General features: G+C 46.3%; 1 protein-coding gene and 1 long non-coding RNA gene across 6 annotated transcripts in view; one reads left to right on the top strand and one right to left on the bottom strand.

Moving 5' to 3' along the window:
* The window catches only part of St8sia5 (ST8 alpha-N-acetyl-neuraminide alpha-2,8-sialyltransferase 5), a 73,423-nt gene extending 61,143 nt beyond the window's left edge, over positions 1–12,280 (bottom strand). For 4 of the 5 annotated variants that reach the window (XM_021726520.3, XM_078030086.1, XM_021726521.3 and 1 more), the window contains exon 1: positions 12,054–12,280. In XM_021726520.3, the coding sequence (XP_021582195.1) occupies positions 12,054–12,184 (131 nt within the window). In that variant the 5' untranslated portion in view covers positions 12,185–12,280. The remainder of the gene's footprint in view (positions 1–12,053) is intronic. The other variant, XM_078030088.1, reaches the window with a different exon arrangement.
* A 606-nt stretch (positions 12,281–12,886) lies between these two features.
* On the top strand, positions 12,887–16,433 carry LOC110598158 (uncharacterized). Its single transcript, XR_005728409.2, has 2 exons — positions 12,887–13,668; positions 15,488–16,433. It is a non-coding gene; the product is annotated as an uncharacterized LOC110598158 (long non-coding RNA).
* The last annotated feature ends 4,700 nt before the right edge of the window (positions 16,434–21,133 follow it).

The raw sequence follows: 21,133 nt of genomic DNA, 5'->3' as shown, positions 1-21,133 counted from the left end.
GAGAGAAACAGAACAAGCTGCAGGAAAGCTCTGGGACTAGGTGCCACATCCAGCCTCAGAACTGTGATGGGCTAAACCTGGGCCAACCTCAAGATGCTCCTGCCCCTGACACAGCCTTCTGGACCTTCACTTCCTGCCCACTCCCCTCGATGCTCATCTCCCATGCTCATCTCCCAAGCTCACCTCCCAGTCAGACCCATACACATGGGCATCTGGAAAATCCATGATGTCACAACCCTTCCAGCTACTCTTTGTTAAATATATATTCAACTTTTATTTCAAGGAGGGGCTGCCCACAGGAGGCAACAGGTTGAGGAGAGGGGACAGGGGATATCCCCACTAGCCTCCCAACTCTCCTTTAGATTCAGGCACCAAACAGCAAGCAGAGTACAGATCCCTCCCTCCCTGAGGCTGCAGAGTGATATGGACAAAGGGGAGGGCCCACATCATTCTAACTGCTATCTTTGTCAGAGCTTCCACAGCACTGCTTTCTCCATCTTGTTACATGCCCTGGGGTGTGTGTGTGTGTGTGTGTGTGTGTGTGTGTGTGTTTGTGTGTGTGCACACACGGCGCATAGATAAGTGTGTGAGATCAGTGCCCACATTCTCTCCAAGCCTGTGGAACCCAGTCCAACTGAACTTTAACCTTTTCATTCCTCATGCTGGCCTTTCCAACTAGTTCCTCTGCTGGGTTGAATTATGTCCCCCCTCCCCTCCCCCAGAACTGATAAGTTGAAGTCCCTCCCCAAGTACCTGTGAATTTGACCTTATTTGGAAATAAAGTCCTTGCAGGTTTGCTCAGTTAAGTAGGATGAGGTTATAGGTAGGACCTATAAGCCAATATGTCTGGGGTTCTCATAAATGGGAAAATTTGGACACAGACATATGCAAAGGGAGAATGGCATGTAAGGCTGAAGGCAGAGATTTACCAGGCAAAGAGCAAAAGGGTTACCAGCAAACCATCAAAAGGAGGGAAGAGACCCTGAACTGATTCCCTATCAGAGCCTCAGACAGAACCAACCCTGTGGGTGACATGATCTCGGACATCCAGCCTCCAGAACTATTAGTGACTTCCTGTTGTGTAAACCTTCTAATCTGTGGTGCTCGTTACAGCAGTCCTTGCAAACTAATACACCTAAAGTAGCTCCTCCAATCCTCCATGCCAAAATCTTACTCTTCTTTCCCCAGACTCCCCTAAAATCCTCAGCCTTATTCAGTGGTTCCCAACTTGGCCAGGTGAAGGACCCATGCACCCTTCAGGTCTCTGCAGAGGGGAGAGGGCAGGGGTAGAGGATGGGATCAAGGAGGAGGGAGCTGAGTGGGCCCCCACACTATTTCCAGCAAAGCAGGTGAATTAGCAGGCTCCTCTGTGGCCCTAGGTCAGGTCAGAGGAGCCTCTAAGTCCCCCAACACCAGCAGCACTGCACAAGAGACTGTGTCACCCGCTTTACACCTAGAACCCAAGAAAAGTCTGTCAACTAATTTTCATTTTTTATTTGTTCTTTTTAGATACACATGACTGTATATTTTGATACATTATACATACATGGCTTATAACTTATTCATGAGGCAGTCTGTCAACTTTCCATGGGTATTGGACGCCTGCCCCCTAGGAGCTCCTTATGCAGCCTGTTTGGTCCATTTTGGAAGCCAGGGTCTAGACAGCACCATCCAATTGAAATTTTATATCAGGATCCACATATGTAATTTAAAACTGTCTGGTAGCCTCCTCATAAAAAGTTAAAACATATGTAATAAAATTTTATAGAAGGAATACATACAATATAAAATAAGTGCATGTAAACCCAGCAAAGTCCAAAGAAGGTTGATGAATTGTGGCAAAGCTAATTTCCTGGTTGTGATGTTGTACCTTTGAGGGAAATTAGGGTATTCAGGTTCTCTCTGTTATTTCTGAGAGCTGTAATGTGAAACTATAATTCCCCAAAGGATTTTAAAAAGTAAAAAGAGCCAAGCATGGTGGTGCATGGTGGTATAATCCCAGCGATTCAGGAGGCTAAGGCAGGAGGATCTGAGTTCAAAGTCAGCCTCATCAGCTTAGTGAGGCCCTAAGCAACTTAGTGAGACTCTCTCACACAATAAAAAGTAAAAAGGGCTGGGGATGGGGCTCGGTGGTTAAGCACCCCTGGGTTTAACCCCTAGCACCAAAAAAAAAAAAAGTAAAATTAGTTTTAATAATACTTTTTATTTTATTTAATATATCCAAATTTTTATCATTTCCACCTTAAATAATTTTAAAATGAGATCTATTACATCTTTTAATGTGTGTGTTCCATCTTTGAAATCCAGTGCGTATTTTATACTTACAGCCAGCACATCCCAATTCAGACTTGCCACGTTTCCAGAACTCAGCAGCCACATGAGGCAAGTGGTCACATGAGGCAAGTGGCTCTGGTACTGGACAGGGCAAGGCTGGTACATAAAGAGGGCTCAGTTTGGGCTTGCTGCGGAACTGAATGAATGGTCCAGCTCATCAACCTGAAGCAAGAGGGGTTGACGGTGGCTTACAGCACAGTGCCCCACCAGCTGAAGGACTCCAGGGAGAGGTCAGAGGTACAGAAATGTTGACTCTGCAGGCACTGCCGGCAGGAAGGACAGGAAGAAGGACAGCAACTCAGCCCGACATGTAGAAAGAGAAGATGATGGCGGAGGGCAGGGATTCTTGGTCCCTTTAAGCCTTCTTGGGGATGGCAGGGGGTTACTTGTAGGAAATAACAACAATGACTGAGAAGCATTGCTGCTTTGAGCTGCGGGAAGAATAGCAGCTGGCCTCCTGGAGGAGTGAGGGAAACGATGCTTGGCTTTCCTTTGCCCAGAGAAGGCGCGAGCACTACAGAGGACGTGTGATCCCAGGCTGCAGTGAACACAAGTGCATGCGATTCTCCCAATAACCCCCAGCACTTCCCATGCATGGAATTCCACACTCATCTCCTGGCTTACCTGCCTTATTTCCAACCACGCCCCCAGTCTAGAGGCTCTGGGTTCCTCCCTGAGGGAGCTGGCAAAGCCCAACCCAAGCCATTCTCCTGAAGGAACAGCCCCTGTGACCCCATCATCATACCTAGAGGAGAGAGCAGCCATCTTGCCTACCCACTCAAACTGCATAGGACAAAACCGAGACCAGAAAGGCCATCTGTTGGCCACACCAAACACTGGGGTATAAAAAGAGAATTTAAAACCTTCTATACCTTCCTTCACCTGCTCCTCCAGCCTCAACACCTCCATCTGTCCTCCAGATTCTCCCCAAATCCAGTCCCTGAGACCCACCAGTTCTCCAAAGCCTCCATCAGGTTCCACCTGGCTACTGTCAACACGCTGGTCGCTGTCTCCTCTGAAAACTGCATGCCGTATAGTCTATTCCACATCACAGTGAGCTTGTTCATGTCATCTGACCTGATTTTTCCTTTTGTCCCTCTAGGTGCTCTGTAAGTGCCTCAAGGCAGGCACCTCTCCTAACAGTTCTTCAGCGGCACCCTCCCCCTCCTGCCACGAAGCTGAGCAGGTATCTGATGAGTGTCTGTCAGTTGTTGGGGAAAAGCTTTGGGATTCCTTTTGTTTATATCCATTCACTCAACAGTGAATTTCTGGTACTGTGCTAGGTCCTGAGAACTCAAGGATGAATAAGACATCTTTTATGTCTTATAAGAGTCTTCCAAACTATATGGCCCTTATGAGTTATTTGTCCTCTCCCCTTGAATATTAAATGAGGAATTAAATGAATCTATTTAACAGGTCTATGGTGAGGATTAAATGAAATAATCCTTCTCTCTCCTTGGTCTATATCCAAAGGACTTAAAAACAGCATACTACAGGGACACAGCCACATCAATGTTTATAGCAGCACAATTCACAATAGCTAAACCGTGGAGCCAACCTAGATGAATGCATAAAGAAAATATGTGGCATATATACAGAATGGAATATTACTCAGCAATAAAAGAGAATAAAATCATGGCATTTGCAGGTAAATGGATGATAATGCTAGTGAAGATAATGCTAAGTGAAGTTAGCCAATCCCAAAAAACCAAATCCAGAATGTTTTCTCTGATATAAGGAGGCTGAGTCATAGTGGGATAGGGAGAGGAGGGCGCATGGGAGGAATAGAGGAACTCTAGATAGGGCAGAGGGGTGGAAGGGGAAGGGAGGGGGCATGGGGTTAGAAATGATGGTGGAACATGGTGATCATTATCATCCAAAGTACATGTATGAAGACAGGAATTGGTGTGAATATATTTTGTGTACAACCAGAGATATGAAAAATTGTGCTCTATATGTGTAATAAGAATTGCAATGCATTCCACTGTCATATATAAATAAAATAATGAAATAATCCTCACTTAGAATTATCTGCTTAGGTTAGAGCCTGACCCCTGAACCCTAATATTATTACGTGATGAATTCTCCACCTGTAAGATAGTCTCTAGAATCATGGGTAGGGCTAAGAGCTAAATTGGGAAAGTATTAGATGAGAAGCAAATGGACTTAGGTAAGTCAAAGAGAAACTAAATCCTCTAAAGAGGCAAAATTTTCCTGAAAAGAACAAGTGTCAAAAAATAAAGAACTAGGGCTAGGGTTGTAGCCCAATGGTAAAGCGCTTGCCTAGCATGCATGAGGTACTGCGTTTGATTCCCAGCACTGCACATAAATAACTAAAATAAATGTCCACTGACAACGAAAAAATATTTTTTTTAATTAAAATAAAATACATAACTAGCCAGGCTCAGTGGCACATACCTGCAATCCCAGCAGCTCTGGAGGCTGAGGCAGGAGGATCTGGAGTTCAAAGCCAGCCTCAGCAACAGCAAGGCACTAAATAAAATACAAAATAGGGCTGGGGATGTGATCCAGTGGTCAAGTGCCCCTGAGTTCACTCCCTGGTACTAAAGAAAAAAAAATCCAGAAGTGATAGGGGATCACTGTGCACCTGAGGGGTGCTGGGAAAAGGACAGGAAACTATCACCCCTCCCCTAGTGCAGGGTGGGGCAGAGTAGGTCAGGGTAGGCCTAGAGGGTGCCCAGCAAGGGCAAGGATGTGACATTTAAGGAGGCCTTCAAGTCTCAGGCTCATCAAGTGGGTTGACAACTGCAAACAGGGCTTCCCTAAGGTTTGCTCCTGGGTCCCTTAGGAAGGTCACTCTCTTTCCAGCCCTGCAGCAGTGCTCCCCAGCAACCTGCCCTGTGCAGCAAGACTATGAAGTTCTGCTGGCAGCAGAGCTCACAGCCCAGGCTGTTGTCCGCTCCCTTCTCCTTCCTAGGGTGCCCTCCCCACTAGAGCCACACTCTGGATGATAGAGCCCCTAAGCCCCCTTCCCATGGTCCCAATCTCTGGGGGTTCTGCCTATTTCTCAGGACAGCAGAACAGCAGGCTTTGTCCCCTGGGTGTGGGGAAATCTGGCTCTGAGATGAGAGCCTTCGAATATACACATGAAGGTGGCCCAAAGTCAGGCTGTCCTTTCCCTTGACCCAGTTTCAAATCCTCAAGTCTCAGGTCTGCACCAGCCACATGCAGACAGGCCAGGTCTGCACCCTCAGGGTGCAGGAGGAGGGCTGGCGGGGCAGACAGAGCATAGGATTGTCCTCTGTCCTCGGAGTAGGAGAAAACAGGCCCAGCCCATCTGCTGTCCCCTGCACCATCACATAGCAAAAGGACAGTACTAAGCAGAGCGTGCCAAGTGCAGCCAGTACGGATGCTAGGAATTCAGAGGAGGGCAAGAACACTGTGGGCTGGGAACGGAAAGGGGAAGGATCTGGACTGAAAGGCAGCCAGGAAGGAACAGCAGGGACAGACACAGCACAGGTAAGAAAATAGAGTAAGGACAGACGTCGTGAGTGGAAAAGACCCTTGTATGAGGAAATGCTCCACTTCAGGGTGGGCTTCAGACCCAGGCCGACCAAGGGGGTGAGATTTTTATTTGGGGTGGGGTGGGGAACACAGACATTCAAGGGCTTCCATTTCAGACAAAATGGCAGAATAAGGAGCCCTCTGTAGCAGGTGCTGTGATGTGCCCCACACCCACTGCAGGGGTGATGGACTTCTTCCTTGCCTGCCAGGGATGCCATGAGCTGAGCCCCCTCTTAGAGCTGCCTCAGAAGAGAAGCACCCCCTGGCCCCTTACCCAGTGACTGATCAACACAGAGGTATAAAGGTCTGATCCTTCACCCCAACTCTGGACACGTCTGAAGGACCATCCCTTCTCCAGGGCTGCATCTGGGGCTGGCTGAGGATTTCTCTGGGACTATATTACCATTCAAGCTCCCCCAATTGCAGTCTTTCCTATCCCTTTCTCAGGTATTGATCTCAAGAGCACTTCTTTTAATAAGCATTTTGCATTCTAAACTCTGGCTCAGAATCTGCTTTCTAGGGAACTAAATGTGCGACATCCTCCCACTACAAAACACTAAAACAACAATTAAAAACATCTTTAAAATGTCTTCTTAAATGGATGAATAATCTGGCAAGGAAAGAAGTAGTAGAGTGTTAAAGTCAGACGCTGCCCTAGTGACATCAGCCATTGCTAGAGATTTGTGCTTCCATTGCAAGGGCCACAGGGCCTACCCAACGTGGAGGACTGCAATAGAAACCTCCTCCTAAAGTCAGGAAAATGCAAGCAATCCAAAGGCAAAAAGAGAGAAAAAGCAAGATATGTTAAAAAAAAACATAAAAATATGAGAAATAAATCCTTAGTCAACAATAATCATTAAAAAATCTAAATATATAAATTTTGAGGTTAAAAAAAAACAAAGATTGTCACACTCAATATAAAAATTGTAACTATGGCTGAGCACGGTGATGCATGCCTGAAATCCTAGTGGCTCAGGAGGCTGAGACAGGAGGATGGAAAGTTCAAAGCCATCTTCAGCAAAAGTGAGGCTCTAAGCAACTCAGCAACTCAATACAAAATAGGGCTGGGGATAAGGCTCAGTGGTTGAATGCCCCTGAGTTCAATCCCTAGTGCCAAAAAAAGAAAAACGAAAAACAATGTAACTATGTATTGGTAGCAAGAGACAAAATAAAAGACACAAATGTTAAAAAAGGCAAATCAGCATCATTATCTTATTGTAATAGCTTTGAGTTAATAAAATCAAAAAAGAAATAAAAAACACAAAGTACCTGGAAATTTTTGACCTATAAATATTTCTAAATTTATAGGTTAAAAAAATAAATCAAGACAGAAATTGAAAAATACTTGGAATTAAAGATAATGAAAATACCTCTGGTCATAACTATGTAACCTTAAACAAATTACTTAACCTTCCTGTTCCTTAGTTTTCCCATCTACAAAATGAGCATGGTACTAGAATCTATTCCATGTTGTTAAAGAAATTCAGTGAATTACAAGTAACAATAAATGTTGTTGAGAATATGGGGGGAAAGGCACACTCATACATTGCTGGTGGGACTGCAAACTGGTGCAACCACCAACGGTGGTATGGAGATACCACCCTTCTGCTTTCCATCTCTATGAATCTGACAATTCTAGCTACTTCACATAAGTGAAATGGCACTATGTTTATCCCTTTGTGTCTGATTTATTTCACTAAGCACAATGTCCTCGAGGTTCATCCATCTTGTAACCTGTGTCCAAATTTGCTTTTTTTAAAAGACTGAATAATATTCCATTGCACTTTTTAAATAAAGTAGAAGTTTTTTAATGAAGTAGAATAAAAAATAATAGAGCACATTTCTTGTAAATAAGGCCAAGTATTTCCTACTACTGTGCATCACAATCATGAAAGTTCATGATTTTGATTGTTGGCAATTCCACAGTTTACATTGCTAGCTGGGTCTTCCCTATCTGCAGCTCCAGTGTTTGAGCAGATTCAGACCCAGACTTGCAATTCTCTTTCCTCCAGATGTGCCTCTTTTCCCACAGTCCTACTGGTCCTTCATAACTTGGCCCTGTCTGCCCTACCTGCCCCACCAACACAGTCCTAACTTTGTAATGCAGAACACTCAGGTTTTCCTTGTTCTCTTCAATTCCTGCTTAAACTGGATTCGTCCACTTCCTCCCATCTCCACCTAAGCCTGTGGACCATTTCTCTTTAAGACCTCCTTCAAAGGCTTCTGTGAACCATGAAGCACACTGATTTACTTTGGCTCCCTCCTCCTCCACTGGTTCACCCCATCCCCCAAACCAGGGACCAAGGACCGTGTCTGTCTCAGTGCCCACTGTACCCTAAGCACCTGGGCTGGTACTCAGCATAAGTAAGTCTTCATTAAGTATTTCTTCAATCAAGCAAGGACAAGGAAGTCAAGAGCATCAAGGGCAAACTTCACGGCTTTGTTCCACGCCTTTTCCTCCAAGATACCATCCACAACCCCCTTCTTTCTCACTTTCAGACCAAGATGGATCCCCCAGGTCACAACTGCTCACGGTGAGTCTCTCTGAAGCCCAGGAGAGGCCAAAGGAAATAAATGCACATTGACTTACATCCCCCACTTTCTTCTGCAGCAATCTGTCCCTAAATCACTCCACCAACCCTGCCATCTCTGTGCCCCTGAGGTTTTTGTGAGGTGGTATGACACCAGTTCAGTGGAGAAGTGAAGAATGGCAGCCTTCAGGAAACCCCATATGCTAACGTGGATCAATCCTCATACCGAATTGACTTCTTTCTTTCTTTCTTTTTTTTTTTTTTTTAAAGAGAGAGTGAGAGGGGAGAGAGAGAGAGAGAGAGAGAGAGAGAGAGAGAGAGAGAGAGAGAGAGAATTTTTTTAATATTTATTTTTTAGTTCTCGGCGGACACAACATCTTTGTTTGTATGTGGTACTGAGGATCGAACCCGGGCCGCACGCATGCCAGGCGAGCGCGCTACCACTTGAGCCACATCCCCAGCCCCTTGACTTCTTTCTTGACATGATGTTTTAATAATACTTTCCAGCCTCCTTCCCTCTCTACCCCTTCCTGTAAAAAGCCCAGATAAGCTTCCATTTTTGTGGCTTTTATTATGACACCACCTTGTTCAAGGACTATACATGGCTCCCTGTGGCCTAATGAACCAAGTCAAGCTCTCTTTCTTGGTCTTCAAAGCACTTCACTAAAGCCACTGACCACTGGTACGAGCTGCTTGCTTCTTCCCTGCATTCCCCTGTACACCACTGGATCCATGTCTTCAATATGTCTCTTCTGTCCACACGTGCACACACACACTCCTCGCCCATCTCAATCATTTATCCATCATCCATATTTATTGAGGGCTTACTTGCTACACACACGTGTGGAGCTCAAAGCTGGGAAGAAGACACTGAATCCCCACCTTATGGAGCTTCCGGTGGAAAGTAGGGTTTCTCAACCTTGGCACTACTGACATTTGAATCTGGATAATTCTTTGTTTGGGGGGCAGACCATGCATTGGAGGATGTTTGTAGTGCCTCTGGCTTCTTCCCACAGGATGCCAGTAGCACTCTTCTCTCTCACATGTGACAATCTTAAAAAAATGCCTCTGCCCATTAAGAATTGCCCACAATCTAGAATCCCTGGTATGGAGCAGGAGAAGCTTGCAACAGGTCTCCCTGGGGACCTGCTAAAGAGGCATTCACAAGATCATACCCCAGGTTATCTGCTCCAGAAACCCAGGAATTTGCATCTCAATGGCCTCCAGGTGGTCTCAGTGCTGGCCTCTGCTTGGGGAACACTGATGGGATGTTTCCAACAGGAGACACACTCATGTTCACATAAGCCAGCTCATTACAATGATGGTGCACACAGAAAACTAGATAGGTAAGCAAGTGCTGTGGATGCAACTCATGTAGCAGCCACAGTCTAACTAGTGGTCCTGGCAGCTCACTGACAGACTAACCAGGGATAGAGCAAGTAGAGGGGTGCAGGTAGGGTCAGGTGTGGGAGAGATGAGGGGATACACCACACCTGCATCTCTGCACCTCTACTCCTGCTCTCTTTAGTTCTAGATATGCTTGCCCCCCCCGCCTCCCCTTATCTAACCCTTCCTTCAAGACCCACTCAAATTGCGCCTCCTCCAGGCAGTCTTTCAAGTATTCCAGTCCACTATACTCTCTCTTCTCATTTACTTCCTATCTCATTTGTGCTACTATGTTTCCCCAAATAGACTTCAAAGCCTGTGAGCACCAGCACAGCATCATCTATCTCCTTCTCTACTGTCCCCAGGACTCCCTTCCAAGGATCAGGGCACATAGACATTGTGCTTGCTTGGCTGGATTAAACTGAGTCTCAGAAGTGAGGCCTGCAAGGTGGCATCGTGCAATATAGGGGGTCAGGGTCTCTGAGGGAGAGCGGATGGGAAGCAACTGGAGTACCTTCTGGGCTCTGGGCAGCCGGCCCATCCACCTAAGATCAGGCAGGGCCTGCCATAGCAAGCAGGTAATTCAGTTGGCATTTGCCCTGGCACTGATACTTGGCCCTTTTGACCAGGCAGAAGGAATCACAGCAGCCCCAGCAATTCCACTGAGGTACCAGTAGGGGGCAGGAACCCAGAGCTGCCCTACTGAAGAGAAAGTACCAAGACAGCAGCAGGCAAAGGGCCTGCAGGGTCCCAGGCAGCTGATTCAGGGACCCAGCTGTTGGTGCATGGTGTCATCTCAGGGTATAACAGGAACCAAAACAGGAGGCAGGCCCTGTCAGATCCAACAAGTCAGGAAACTCTGAAAATGTTCTTTAAAGCCATGGGGGCCACAGAGAAGAGCACATGAGCTGCTGCCCCCCAGGGAAGAAGCCTCTCTGGGATGGTAGCAGTGACTAGCTGGAAACCAAGGTTTGGGAGAAGTCACCACAGACTCCTCAGTTCTAGGAGTGGTTACAAAGAGGGGAAACAGCCTGACTGCCTAGTTTTCCCACTGGGAGTGAGACCACCAGCAGCAACCTTAGCCCTCCCATCCTCATGCACAGCCACAATTGGGAGCACAAATGACTGATGTAGGCCCCAAAGTGGTGGAAAGAAAAAACAAAACCATTCCATTATTTGGAAGATTCAAGAAGATGGGATGCTTAAAAGCCAGAGAGACATTTTGTTTCCTATCTGTTTGGGGGTAGAGTGGTGAGAGCAGAGAGACACAGGAGACAGAGGAGGATGAACCATCAGCAGAAAGGGGAAGGGGCTTCCCACCACCAGAGGCTCTGGTATAGGAGCATTCTAGGACAACCCTCCCCCCAACCTCCCCCAGCCCCCAGCCAGGCAGAGAAGCGCAGCAGCCTTTCCTCTAAGTCAATGGAGCCACAGAGGGAGGCAGCTGGCATTTTGGTGTTATCTTTCCCACAAGGAATGGGGCTGTCCCCACACAGAATGGGGTGTTTCTGAGCAACACCTCCTACTGCCCTTTCTCTTCGTGGAGTTAAACCCAAGGATGGGGGTAGGATGGGGAAAGTCCATCTTTTCCGACCTTTGGCCCTAAGGATGGGAGAGAATTCTCTCCTTCAGAAGGGATCAGGCTGGGAGTTCCACAGAACCAGTGGCTATGGAATTGTAAGAATTCACTACCCCTGTGCATTGCCACAGTCCACTAACACCGCTACCTAGTTCGATGCTCCTGGGGGAGAAAATATGCTTTTTATGCCTCAGAGCCCCGTACAAAAAATTCAGAACTCACCAGGTTGAAAAAAAAAAAAATTCTACCTGACTTTAAGTCCTTTCCCTTCGGGCTCCAATCAAATGGCCACGGAACTGTAGGTTTGGGGAACGCCCGGATCTGATCCCCGTCGCTGTTTCGGGGATTCTAAAGGATTTATTGCCAGTTTAGCTGCTTGGAATTCCAAACTGCACCCCATTTTTTAACAGCGGAATAAAGTTGTAGCTCACCCCCGCTCCCCCTAAACACACACACACACACACACACACACACACACACACACACACACACACATACAACCACCGCTGAGCAGGCGCTCTTCTGGCCGCTGAGATGCGCTTCGCAGCGCCATGACCCAAGCCTAAATCAACGATGCCTGGTACTAGGTGCGGATCCCAGGGTCACTCGCCCCGGGGATGCTGAGACCACAGCATCAGCCACCTAGGGGCTCGCCCGTGAGCCTCGTGCATCCCACCCCGTGTCTCGGACTTTCTTACCTCTTGATGTAGTTCCTGCCATACAGGATCTGCTGCAGCAAGGTCACCAAGGCGAAGGCGCAGATGAAGATGAAGAGCAAAGTTCGGTTCCCCAACAAATCCCGGTTGGCGGAGGGGTCTGCGTAGCGCATCCTGGTCGCGGGGCGCCGCGGGCGCGGGGTGCGGGGAGGCCCGGCAATCACGCTCTGGGTTCTGAGACCCCGGCGGCGCGCGGCCGAACCGGCGTCTCACAGCGTGGTCCGGCGGGCGGAGGACTTCGCAGGGCAAAGTTTCCGGCTGGAGCAGCCCGAGCAGGGGGCATCTGAATGTCTCCGGCGCCGCAGCGGCAACAGGACAGGGCCGCCCGCGAGAAGCTCGGCCGCAGCCCCAGGCCTTCCCTCCGCTGTCTTTTACCTCTGGGAGCGGGTGCCGGGCAGCTGCTGATTTCCCCACGGAGGGGCGACAGCAGGTGCCCCGAGCCGGGGGCGGCCCCTCCCGCTGAGGTGATGGCCAATGGGGATCGGGCTGGGCACAGTCCGCCCGTGCGCTCCAGCGCGCGGTTTACCGCCCCCTCCGGCTGGGCTCAGATCGCGGTCGCCCAGAGCTTGGGGCTCACCTAGGATGGCCACGTCTGATCCCTCGGCCCTAAGCGAGGAAGCGCAAAGGTTGGCCTTCAGTTCTGGGGATGGGAATGGGAACCAAAACACTCCTGGAGTCAGACTAATGACAGGCGGGCCGTGAAGAGGGGGAGGGGATGGAGCGGAAAACGCCGAGTTGGAATCGTAGAATTGAAAAGAGGGCAGAATGGGGAAGCCGAGGCTGCGGAGCTGGGCTTGCTGGAGAGGATCATTTGCATGCGGCGCGCAGGGCACTGAGTCACCGCCGTGAACGCGTCCTCGCACGCTCCTGGAGACTGCTCGGGAGAAAACGGAGCAAGGTCAGCCGGGCAGCCCTTCAAGGACGGCGCGCGCGGCTCCTGCATGCTAATGGCCTGTGGGGCTGCCCGCCCGCGCCCCCGGTGTCCGACAGGGCAGAAATTCAGGGGCAGCCCGCTTCTACTGCAGGCCTCTTCCTCCTCCCCAACTTCAGTTCCTGGGGTTCGTCAAAGACCCTGTTGTCACCAAGACACTGAGACCTTGTCTTATCCTTAACCACGGGTAAACCTAAGGTCAGGCAACCGGCCGCCTTCGGGGAGCCACGGTCCCCAAAAGCTTTGTAAGCCACTATGTCCAGAAGAACGGAATGCTTCAAAGTATAAGCAGGGGGGAAAATAATCACAGAAATAAAATGTGAACTTCCTACCTCTGCAGAAATCCTTACCTCGAAAAGTGTACCCCCAGCCATGCTCCTGACCCAGCACGCCAGGCGACCGAGCTGTTATCTGGACACTGCAGTCCCTGGTCACGTGCCGGCCGCGTTCACCACCAGTCCCAGTCAGGATGATTCTAGGGAGCCCCTTTGGTGGACCCACAGACACCGAGAGATTCTGGAATCAGGCCGGGAATTCTACTTGGAACTTGAATAAAACTCAAATCTCAGAGAGAAAAAGAACTTTGGTGGAAAGTACTCAGACTCCCACACCCCTGGTCGTGACATTTAGTTTTCTTTTTGAGCTGGAAAGACCCAGGAATGCACGGTAAATCCCCATGAACTCTTATAGGGTTCCACCAGTAATTTGGAATTTGTGTAAATTTACAAGGTGGAAGTGGACCCTGTGCTATCTAGGAAGAGTTCAGGTATTTATCCAGGAGGTCACAGGTAGGCTTTTTAGTCAATTAAAGGAACAACCCAGACATGTGGAGGGCCCATCATTAGAGTAATTCCTGCATCTTCTCACATATATTAATGAATTTTCACCTCCCAGCCTCTGGCTAACCCATTTTACAGCTGAATGGACCAAAGCACTAGCTGACCAAAGCAACTTACCTTGGGAGAAGTCCCTGGGCTCTCAGATGGCACCTTTTCTCCCACACACGCAGGCGAGGACATACTTGCTTATGGGAGTATCTGTTCAGTCGTCCCTGATCCCAACACAACCTTAATTGTCCTTTCTTGTTTTCTTTAATTTTTTGAACCCTGTCACTATACTGGACCACATACATGTCACCTGCACACAGAGTCCAAGTTGGCAGAGTACTAATTTTCACCTGATTGGTGCTCAGGTGTAGAGTTAGTAAAGTTCTGTCAGGACAATTTTTGAAACCTCATTTCTTTTCCTGCGTATCCTCCACTGCCATCAGGTACCCATTCTGAGACTTGTCTTTGGATGCATGCTTCTTTAGAAAAACAAATCTGTTTTAAAATAATAAATGCAAATTATCCTCAGAATGTTTAAGTTGCAGTATAATACATTTACAAAAAAAAAAAAAAAGTACATGTAAACCTAGGTGACCAGCACACAGATCAAGAAACAAAAGCATTGTCAGCCCTCAGTAGACCAGCAAATTATGAATAAGTCAAAGAAATAATAAGAGAGAGATGAGAGCCCTGCTGTGTTCTTTGGATGGCTTTTTGAGTTCCTCAGAAAGTTTACTAATTTTGATCTAGCTCTGTGGAAGGTCAAATTTTGCTGGAGTCTTATTTTATTAGCCATTCAGCCTCAGATATTTGCAGAAAGCTCCAAAATCAAATGGGTCCTCGAATATTCTCTAATCATCTTGATCTTCATAGAAGAGACTATGAAGATCCAGAGGGAAAGGCAACAGGGTAGAGAACAAGTTTAATTAATTGTTGTTGCTACAGGTAACTCCCTGGTACCTCAGGATCACCAGAGGGGCAGATATAATCCAAAAGGGGAAAACTGTCTCGGTTGCAGAGAATACGGGGAATGGAGAAAGGACTGCCCAAGCAGAGGCCACTTTTCCTGAGCTCTGTTCCCTATGCAAAGGGAGAAACCACTGGAGGAGAGAATGGCCCTATCTCCAAAGGGAGGCTGGGACATCTGGTTCCCATAATGACTGCTTTCAAGGATGGGACGTGCCCGGGATCTCACATAGCCCCCATTAACAAATGGGAGATCCCTTGTGAAGATCCTAAGGTGACTTTTTGTTGGGGAGGTGTACCAGGGATTCAACTCAGTGGCACTTGACCACTGAGCCACATCCCCAGCCCCATTTTGTATTTTTTATTTAGAGTCCAGGTTTCACTGAGTTGCTTTAGCACCTAGCTTTTGCTGAGGCTGACTTTGAACTCAAGATCCTCCTGCTTCCACCTCCAGAGCCACTGGGACACCCCGCACCTGGCTCAGATGACTCTTGATATGGCAGATAAAAATATCAATTTCTGATTGGACACAGTTTCATTTTCTGCCTTCCTCAAGCCTTCCAAACCCCTTTCTTATCAAACCTGTGTTGTAAATGGTATTGATGGAACCCCTAAAGTCAAAAGGTTTATAGGACCTTTGACTTGCAGATTTGGAGAACTAATTATCACTCAAACCTTCTTGTTCCTTCCAGAATGCCTCTCTGGATGCAACTCTTCATTTAACAACAGGACATTCACCCATCTTCCTGGAACCATTGACAACAGGACCATCAAGTGAGAGACTCAGAGGATGCTTGAGGATGTTTTATCTCAAATAGATTCTTAGGTTTGCGACACCAAGATATCAGGAAGGACAAAATGCCTACCCAGTCTTTATTTCCTAAAAACAAATAAACAAACAAACAAACAAAAAACCCCAAATATTCTCCCTACCAAATGATAGTATCCTATCAATCCTGCAGACCCCCAAGGGCTTTAAACCCCCATCTCTAACAGTCTGGATCAACCAATGATCATTAAGGGCCTAAATTGCCTTTCTGAAAATATCATCCTATCTCTGTGAAGCCAAGGAACACTTCACTGTCTTCTGAAGATGAGATGCTAATCTTGAACACAGACATCTGTGCTTACCTAGCGGCTTGTTCTTCATAACACAAATGCAGAGCTATCTAGGGTCACATGAATTTTGCACTGCACAGATTGCAAGAGATGACCAGATCATGGGACATGAGATAAACTGTCATTCCAGCAGATAAGATGCAAATTTTCACTAGTGACCCCTGAGGCACCAACTCATCTACATTACACAGGTCAGGAGAAAGAGAGTTAGTTCAAGGTCTAATTATAGCTAGGGTAATAACCTTAATTGGATAACTTATTGGATGGGTAGAAGGAATAATTTGCAATGCAGTGACCACTCAAAACATTTCCGAAACCACAGGGGACATTGCTATAGAAACTTGACAAGAGTTTAAATGACTAGTAAAATCTTTAGACTTACCAGCCCAATGGGTGATTGAAAATAGGCTGGTTCTAGGTGATTTGTTGCCTTGGGAAGGTGGAGTTTGTACTCTGGCAAACATCTACTGATGATTTTATGTCACTGTGTCTGGAAAAATAAATACTAGTGCTGATCAAGTTTTGCAAAAAGCTATTGGCTTTAAAGCTGTTCACCCGGATAACACTAGGGATGTATGGGAAACTTTAAGCTTACCTGCCTAACCTCACTTGTCTGATACCACTGTTCGGATCTTTGGTTGCTATAACTCCTATTGCTCAATCCTTGCCTTCTTTTTTTTAATATTTATTTATTTATTTATAGTTATCGGCGGACACAACATCTTTGTTTGTATGTGGTGCTGAGGATCGAACCCGGGCCGCACGCATGCCAGGCGAGCGCACTACCGCTTGAGCCACATCCCCAGCCCCATCCTTGCCTTCTTAATCTCCTGGTAAAATTTATATCTTCCAGATTGCAACAATTCCATGTTAAAATGATGGCAATGTTAAAGAATTCCAATCAGTCCTAACAATGGAGACTGGTCTCTTTGTGTCCCCATTAGATCAGGCAGGCAGAGACTTTAGATCCCAGAATAGCTAGGGACAATACCCCATTCTAGCTTGAATCCCCTATGGAAGATGGGTCATTCCCCTTCTGGAACCCCTTAAGAACAAGGATCTAAGTCTCTGGGAGTGGGGAAGAGGTTTAAGAATACAGAGAGAACACTAGGTCTCAAAAGAGAAATGCCCATCATATCTTGGAATGAAGAACAAACAACTCATGAGCAATGTCCCCACCCCTGTCATTGCCTGCAGCTTGCCAATTGGCTGATGAAAAAGGAACAAAACTGCAGTTGATCACAAGGATCCTAGAGGAATCACTCCCTTAGGGCATATTCACATTAAACTTTGGTGACCAAGAAATGACAAGTAACCTCATTGGCTACTTTCAATTCTCCTGCCTTAGCTTCCAGAGTCCCTAGGATTGCAGGCATGGACCAAGGTGCAAGGTCATATTACTTATTCTTTTGTGTATGACTTCTTTGGCTCATTGTTCATTATGTGTGGTTGGAAAACTTCTAAGATGACCCCCATCTTCTCACTCCCTCTTATATATACATCTTCACCCAGTCATTCAATTGAATGCCAATCTAGGTCCTGCTGTGCAGGGAGTTTGCAGATGTAATTTGGCCTAAATCTGTTGGCATTCAGATCAGGAGATAGTCCTCAAGAACTGGATCACATGAACCCTTGATAGGAACTAGGCTCCTACGGGTGGAAGGGAAGTGAAGCATGAGAGGGATTGACAGAGGGAGTAGGGAGTCCACCAGTCTTGATTTTGAAGATGGAGGAGATTGCTTGGCAAAGGATACAGATGGCCTTGTGGAGCTTTGATTGGCTCCTGATTGACAGCCAGCAAGGAAATGAAGGATCCCAGTCCTACCAACAACCTGAATTCTACCAGCGGTTCTACCAACAACCTGAATGAGCTCTGAGCTCATTCCTCCTGAGCTCCAGCCTCCCATTACTTGATTCGAGCCTTTGAGACTCCTCAGCGTAGACCCTAGCTGCACTGCACCCAGATTGGAGAACCCCACACCTGGGACCTCAGAAACATGTGCTATTCAGGACCCTAAATTCATGATCATTGTTTCACAGCAATAGAAAACCAGTATCTTAGCCAGGCACGGTGGCGCACACCTGTAATCCCAACAGCTTGGGAGGCAGAGGCAGGAGCATCATGAGTTCCAAGCCAGCCTCGCTACTAAGAGAGGCCCTAAAGCAACTTAGAGAGACCTTGTCACAAAATTTAAAAAAAAAGTACTGGGGATGTGACTCAATGGTTAAGTGTCCCTGGTTCAATCCCCAGTACCAAAATAAATAAATAAATAAATAGACAACTAATACCTTGTATGAAGTGAGAATTTGCTTGATTGTATTGTTGTATAACATGCCCTGTAGCACAAACTACTTATCCTTCTACTGATGATGGATACCTGGATAGCTGCCACCAGGAACCTTCCAGTGCATGTCTATGCTGGGCATCATGTCTATGATGGGTCAGAGAGCATACTTACTTTAAGCTTTACTGACTACTGCCTAATGGTTTTCCAAAGGATAATTTTATTTATTTATTTATTTATTTTGGTGCTGGGGACTGAGCTCAGGGCCACTCGGCCACTGAGCCACATACCCAGCCCTATTTTGTATTTTATTTAGAGACAGGGTTTCTTAGCGCCTTGTTGTTGCTGAAGCTGGCTTTGAACTTGCAATCCTCCTGCCTCAGCCTCCCAGCCACTGGGATTATGAGCATGCACCACTGCACCTGGCAAGAAATTATTTTTTAATACATATTCTATTCAGATTTGCCATGGCCTAATAAGAAATTGGTCTCCATTCTGGGTGATGTCAACATTAACTAGCTAACTTAATAACAAAGAGCCCACTGCACCATAAGCCAAAATAGTTCAGGGACAGTTAACAGCTCCAAAGGTCCTACTCTCCTCATTTGCTAGGTCACCTGAACAAATTAGCAGGGAATAAGACGAGTTGGCATTAGGCCCATTTGGAAAGCAGCCATGCCCAACACTATACCACCAATGCTGTCCCCTTCAGCACATTTGGAACTTTGCAACAATATTCCAGAGAAGATGTGTTTCAATCACTGGATACTCTGGAAATGATCAGCAATGGTCCAGTGTGTCTTTGCTGATGCCGTTTTTCTATCTTAATGGTGTTTTAAGCCTGACTTCTTCATATCAAGGTAAAGAGGTATCTTTAACACCTGCACAAAATTGTAGGGATCTTTAGTGGACTACGGTCTTGCAACATGTAAGTCTGAAGTTTCCACTTTTACTATCAATCTGGAGTAGGTTCCACTTTAAGCCAAATTTATATCTGAGTGGAGAATCACAGCAAAAACTCAGAAGGCCTGCAAACAAAAGAGTAAATGCATGGATAACTGATGGTTATTCCAGATTCAGTGATCACCAGTTTTATATTGTAATTGCCCAGAACAAGGACAGCAGCCTCATTGTTGAAATCACACACTCACACGCAATTAAGCCAAGAACAAATGTCAACACTGGCACAGTCTGCTAAATTGCTGATAACTTGGTAAGCATTGTCTCCAATATAAAATAGACTTAAAAAAAAAAAAAAGAAGAAGAACTTAGAGGTCTCTTCGGGTTTAAGAAAGCCGATTTTTATTTTGTACTGCTCAACTGCCAGATTATGTAAGTGACATTCCAGGCATGTGTTCAAGGAGTTTGTGCTAAGTACACCCTCTTCTTGTGACTCTTTACATTTATGTTCAGAAGTCGAGCCTTCAAGAGGCTGGCTCCTGGCTTTGGGTCACTTGGTTGGTAGTGAGAATATCTTGCTGCCTGGTAAGCAGAGATGCTCTGGTAATAATCTGTTATCCAGAAAGCCAGGCTCTGCCATTGAATGGTTAATGCTAGATTTTACTGCATCAATCTTGTTTTTAATAAATTATTATATAATAGAACTATAATTTAAATCCCTTGTTCAGTGCAAGTTGTGTTCTACATAACTTATAATAATTCATTTATAATCCTGAACTTTTTGGTCCTCACATTCCAAACCTGAGAAGCCCTAGCACCACCTCCAGTGATTCATCTTCTGTGTTCATTCCAGTTGATCCAGTTGGTTCCAAAGGGTAGAAATACTCTTGTCATTAATCCATAAGTCAATCAATGCATCAGAGTGTAAAAAGATTCTGTCCAGTATGTCATACTCCCACAGCCGGGCATGGCATCAGTGTTTGTAATACAGTCATTCAGACCACATATAGAAGACATAGTAGCCAAAATAGACCCTGACTGTCCCTTGCTAACCTTAAAGATTGAGTCCTGTGAGGATGTGGGGGAAAAGGCACACTCATACATTGCTAGTGGGACTGCAAATTGGTGCAGCCGATATGAAAAGCAGTATGGAGATCCTTGGAAATTTGGGAATGGAACCTCCATTTGACCCAGCTATACCACTCCTTGGTCTCTACCCAAAGGACTTAAAAATAGCATACTGGGGCTGGGGATGTGGCTCAAGTGGTAGCGAGCTTGCCTGGCATGGGTGCGGCCTGGGTTCAATCCTCAGCACCACATACAAAGATGTGTGTCCACCGAAAACTAAGAAATAAACATCAAAACACTCTCTCTCTCTCTCTCTCTCTCTCTCTCTCTCTCTCTCTCTCTCTCATAAAAAAAAAATAGCATACTGCAGGGACATGGCCCATCGATGTTTATAGCAGCACAATTCACAATGGCTAAACTGGGTAACCAACCTAGATGCCCTTCAGTAGATGAGTGAATAAGAAAATGTGGTATATATACACAATGAAATATTACTCAGCAATAAAAGAGAATAAAATCATGGCACTTGCAGGCAAATGGATGGAGCTAGAGAATATAATGCTAAGTGAAGTTAGCCAATCCCCAAAAAACAAACACCAAATGTTTTCTCTGATTTAAGGATGCTGATTCATGATGTGGTTGGGGGTGGGGATATGGGAGGATTAGATGGACTCTAGAAAGGGCAAAGGAGGAGGGGGGAGGGAGGGGCCATGGGGGTAGGAAAGATGGTGGAATGAGATGGACATCATTACCCTAAGTACATGTATGAAGACACAAATGATGTGACTCTACTTTGTGTACAACCAGAGTTATGAAAAATTGTGCTCTATATGTGTAACATAAATTGTAATGCATTCTGCTGTCATATATAACAAATTTTTAAAAATATTAAAAACAACAACAACAACGGGCCCTGGAGGAGAAAACAGGGACTTAGGGACCAGGTTCTGAAGAACTCAACTGAGA

Source organism: Ictidomys tridecemlineatus, chromosome 13 (genome assembly GCF_052094955.1).
Source record: "Ictidomys tridecemlineatus isolate mIctTri1 chromosome 13, mIctTri1.hap1, whole genome shotgun sequence".
Classification (NCBI taxonomy): Eukaryota; Metazoa; Chordata; class Mammalia; order Rodentia; family Sciuridae; genus Ictidomys; species Ictidomys tridecemlineatus.
The sequence above is the reverse complement of the archived record's forward strand: the minus strand, read 5'-3'. Positions and strand labels throughout refer to the sequence as shown.